General features: G+C 39.3%; 1 protein-coding gene across 1 annotated transcript; it reads left to right on the top strand.

The window, feature by feature from the left end:
- Positions 1 to 312: 312 nt before the first annotated feature.
- On the top strand, positions 313 to 3371 carry LOC129238040 (BTB/POZ domain-containing protein 9). Its single transcript, XM_054873078.1, has 7 exons — positions 313 to 634; positions 717 to 1201; positions 1267 to 1374; positions 1445 to 1975; positions 2053 to 2284; positions 2356 to 2570; positions 2686 to 3371. Exons 1-7 carry the CDS (start codon positions 565 to 567, stop codon positions 2923 to 2925), a joined length of 1881 nt encoding a protein of 626 aa, XP_054729053.1. The 5' UTR covers positions 313 to 564; the 3' UTR covers positions 2926 to 3371.
- Positions 3372 to 5307: the final 1936 nt, after the last annotated feature.

Below are 5307 nucleotides of genomic sequence, written 5' to 3'. Positions count from 1 at the left end.
AAGAAAAACCTTTCACAACAGTATTGACAGCTAATTGTCAATTTTGCAGGTAATCTGCCATATATGAACGAGTAGATTAATTTTGTGGATTTATTGGTAATTAATGCATAGCGATATTTTTTGATCGTGTGGGGCTTTAGTAAGATGAACCTCTTTCGCGAGTTTTAGTACTGCGCAGTCTGGCAACTTTTGCCCAATAAGAATCGTCCAAACAAAACTAAAAGAACGGTACAAAATAAAGGAAAATAATTGCGTCGCTGCCGGAAAACATTTTTGAATTCCGTAAATTATAGCAAAAAACTGCGTAAGTAATCGGTTAAAATTCAGGAGAATTCATTCAATCAGTAATCCAACTATTGCCGATATTGGAAATTTTTAAAGTGTAGAGAATCGTTCGTTGCTTGCTTTGTTTGAAATAATTGGATTTTTTGCGTCCTCATTCCTCTAATCTTTGCATATTTGTATTGCCACTACCACAGTGTACAGCTACTACATTCATTTGCATTTTATTTCACTAAATTTCAAGTTCAGTATTTGTGTTCGTTAAACGGCGCGTCATAAAAGATGAGCAGCCAAAGTGAATATAAATTGCTCTCGCTGACAAAGGCGCGGTGCGATGATGTAAAATTAACAGGTACGTATCCTTCAAAGTTCTTTGATCGACGCATTTCCGTAATTTGGTGCCTTGTTTTATAAATTTTTGCTTGTCTTTCTAGAACGCTTCTCAGAGCAAATGGCACAGCTCTGTATGAATGATGATTACTCAGATGTCACCTTTATAGTAGAGGATCAGCGGCTACCAGCGCATCGCGTCATTTTGGCGGCACGTAGTGAATATTTTCGTGCACTCTTGTTCGGAGGCCTGTGTGAATCCAGACAAAGTGAAATTGAATTGAAAATTCCAGTAGAGGCTTTTAAAGCTTTGCTAAAATATATTTATTCGGGTCGTATGCCGCTCGCACAGATGGATGAAGACAATATACTTGATACTTTGGGTTTGGCCAACCAGTACGGTTTCAGCGAATTAGAACACGCAATATCTCAATACTTGCGGCATTATTTGGCTTTGAATAATGTTTGCGCCATATTGGACGCAGCACGCCTATATAATTTGGATAAGTTAACCGAAGTCTGTTTGACATTTATGGATCGCAATGCCACAGATATAATGCAACACGAATCCTTTCGTGCGCTTTCAAAGGTTAGTAAGAATTGGATGTACTTGGATTACATTAAACTAATAAAATATACTTGAATGTTTTGCAGGAGTCGCTGGAGGAAGTACTGAGTCGCGACTCGTTCTTTGCGCCTGAAGTCCAGATTTTTTTAGCCGTATGGGAGTGGTCCAAGCACCACTCAAACGTCAACATTGATGTAATGGAGAATAAGATTATATTTGCAAAATATTACAAATATTTAATTCTTCTTTATTTCTTGATTTCAGTCTGTAGTTTCTTACGTTCGCTTGCCGCTGATGAAGCTTGAAGACTTGCTGCAAGTTGTGCGCCCCTCGGGCATTTTGGAACCCGACAAATTGCTCGATGCTATTCAAGAACAAACAACTTCTAAATATTTACCATATCGTGCCGCACTTTGGCCAGAAGAGAATGTGGCCACGGCGAAATTCGGTTCAAATACCATACTTGGTGAATGTCGTTCGGTTTTGCTCGATGGTGATTGCGCTTCATATGACATGGAAAAGGGTTACACGCGCCACTGCATTACAGACAACAATGACAGCGGCATAACTGTGGAATTGGGCACAATCTGTATTATTAATCATATCAAGATGCTACTCTGGGATCGTGATAATCGTTCATATTCGTACTTCATAGAGGTTTCAGCGAATTCCATCAACTGGGATCGCGTCATTGATTACTCTCAGTATTATTGTCGCTCATGGCAAATCTTGTATTTCCCAGCACGGCCCGTGCGCTACATTAAGCTCGTGGGCACACATAACACTGTGAATAAGGTAGTATATATCATTCTGGGAAATTCAAGAATAAGGTTTTGTAACAAAATTAAATTTGATTTCACCGATTATTCTAGGTATTCCATGTTGTTGGGCTGGAGGCAATGTACACTGCTTCCATACCGAAGGTGATCAACGGGATTGTGGCGCCTACATCAAATGTTGCGCGTACCGACATGAGCGCTATTGTGGTGGACGGTGTAAGTCGTACGCGTAACGCTCTCTTGAATGGTGATTATGTGAATTATGATTGGGACTCGGGCTACACCTGTCATCAGTTGGGCAGCGGTGAAATTGTTGTCAGATTGGGTGAGTATGGACTTAATGATTTCTAGAATGCATTAAATGTTCTTGTGTTACAATTTGCTTTTGAATTTCAGGTCAACCGTATGTTATTGGTTCGATGCGTTTGTTGCTGTGGGATTGTGATGATCGAACCTATAGTTTCTATATTGAAACATCAGTTAATCAAAAGGATTGGCACATAGTAGTCGACAAACGCAATGAGCACATGCGTTCATGGCAAAATTTCTCCTTCACGCCAAGGCCGATCGTATTTATACGCATTGTTGGCACGCGTAACACGGCAAATGAGGTGAGAACTCGAAACGAAAAGCAAGTAAAAGATAAAAAAACTTGTGGGCGTTGTTCAAGTTTTACGTTTGTGTATTTACAATTTGTCTTACTTTTATATCTCCATCATCTCCTAGATCTTTCATTGTGTACACTTGGAATGCCCCTCACAAGACCCCAACTTTCTGCAAATGGAAAAAGAACAAGAACAGCGCAACAGCAGCAAGGCAATTGATGATTCAGGTGCCGGCGGTGACAGCAATGACAGCAGCACAGGAAGCAAATCTAATAGTACTCTCTCTCAGTCAAATAACAATCAGCAATTGCCAGAAGATGTTCTCATTAGACTGAACAATGCATCAGTTGATGATAATTAAATGTGCTATTTCCATATATAAAAAAGCAGCAAAAAACAAAAACGAAAAAAAAACAAATACTGGAGAATGTAGCCGCTTTCATGTGGGATAAAATCATTGAGTAAACTAAAAAAAAAAAATGAATAGTGTGACTCCTTGTTAAATCTATATTGTAAAACTTGGAGAGTTATCGTACAGGTGGTTTATGCGTGATCGCAATCAGTAAGCGGCTGCTTTAGTACAATAGTCGTAGTAATATAAATTATTGTTTGTAAAATTTTTCTTTATACTGTTAAACTTAAAAAATCGATATGTGTCAATCTATAAGTAAGCAATAGGTAACCTGTAGTATGAATAACTCTAAATTTCTACAACAAAAATAATCTTAACTATAAACTGATACGAGTGTATTTGAGACACTTTTTTAAACGTATTGCCCCTATGCATGCGGTAAATATTTTTTAATGCGGTAAATATTTTTTAATGAAAAATATTTATGATGTTTAATGTATTTTCTGAATAATTATAAAAAAATGTAAGAGGCAAATAATTTCACAGTAGCAGTAAATTTGTAATTAAAAAAATAATTCAGATAACGTTTTTTTTAATTCATAATTTGCTTGCGTGTAAATACTATCTTCTAACTTTTTTACTTGTAATAATGTTAAAGCACACCGTTTTGTAGCTACATATAATATTTATTTGTTGATATTTAATATTACTGACTCACCCATTATTTTGTACAGATGTATATTCAAAAAAAAAAAAAAAAAAAAAGAATTGCATATTTAAACGCTTTGGTATATCAGCTTTTTGAAATGAATTGCTTGCAGCTGTGCTGTGTGAATTAAGCTAACATTGCACAAACTACTGCAATAACCTTTTCTTGTCATTTTGGTTTGAGACGAAAAAATGTGCAGTTTTAAGTTCAAGATACAAAATTAAGCCTAAATAGCTGTGACGAATTGTCTGGTCCCACTTTATGTAAATGTATATTTGATTTTTAAAAACATGAAGCAATTTTTCTATGAATTTAATTTAAGCGATTGAAATTTTTAATATAATAAAAGCATGGACAAATTAAAAAGTTTTCGTTGTTTGCAGTTGCAATCTTATTTACAAGCAACAAAAATCGTGTATTAAAATTTTTCTCGTGCAATTAATTTATATCAGTCTCGCGCTAGACGTGCGACATCGATGGCCTGTGCTCCAAAGTGAACAACTATCTCTGCGACCCTTCGCGCTTTTTCACTGCGAGGAATCTCCAACTTTCCCCCGCTAAATTCACGGTGACCCTCTTTACCACCTGGACAAAGGAGGTACCCTTGAGGGACAGGTAAAAGTCGATGACACACCAGTTTCGACGGTAAACAATCCCAAAATTTTGGTTGCAACTTTCGACAGTTTGCCCTCCTTCTCAGCGCACTCAACCACAATTGCCACTAAGGTCCAAAACCGCAACAAGGTCCTCAAATCGCTTGCCGGCAGCACTTGAGGCAAAGACAAAGAACTGTTGCTATCGACATTTAAGGAAATTGGTCGGCCGGTTCTAAACTATGCTGCGCTTGTCTGGTGGTGGGATACGGTACACTACACAGGGCTAGTTTACTGGGGCGGCAGCCCTTGGTCGGGAAAAACCCGGGTCATTCCGGTAATGTAGAACCGGCTGCCATGGGAGTGCCATAATCTGTCTGGTTGCCTGGAAGTAGTGACACGCAGTGGACAAAGCTACAGACATGCCAAAATACTGCCATTCGGACAGCGATCGGTTGTCTCCTGATGTCCCCTATTAAACACCTTCACAATGAGGCACAAATGCTCTCTGTAATGGAGCACAATAAACTGCTGAGCAAGTAGTTCCTGCTAGGGTGCTACCGTAGGTTTCACCCTTGCAGGCACCTTTTAAATTATGCCGACGAGATCCGGGACAAAACTGACAGAAATCTACTGGACCAGACAGTGTTTAGACAGTCAATAAACGACATTCACCTGGAGACCGTCACCACCTTCTTAAGCTCCCGTCCTATGAATGCCGTAATCGGAGTCCAACGACCACCTATTGCAGATGAAGAGCTCCAGCTTCCCCGTGAGTCACGCGTAACACTGGCACAATTACGTTCTGGATACTGTATCAGGTTAAACTCCTACATATCCAGCATTGACCCCGACATACCAAACAAATGTCCGGCATGTGAAGGTACCCCGCACGACACTAACCACCTCTTCACATGCCCTCTAAAACCTACTCATCTAACACCCCTCTCCCACTGGACCCAAACCGTCGAATGCAGCATGTTTCCTGGGCCTACCTTTAGATGAGCTAGACGAAGACGACCGGTGATATACCCTACACTGACGGGGCCTCTATTACTGTTAAAACAACAACAACAACGTGCGACTTCT

The sequence above is a fragment of the Anastrepha obliqua genome, chromosome 2, assembly GCF_027943255.1.
Source record: "Anastrepha obliqua isolate idAnaObli1 chromosome 2, idAnaObli1_1.0, whole genome shotgun sequence".
NCBI lineage: Eukaryota > Metazoa > Arthropoda > Insecta > Diptera > Tephritidae > Anastrepha > Anastrepha obliqua.
This window is presented reverse-complemented; position numbering and strand designations above follow the sequence as displayed.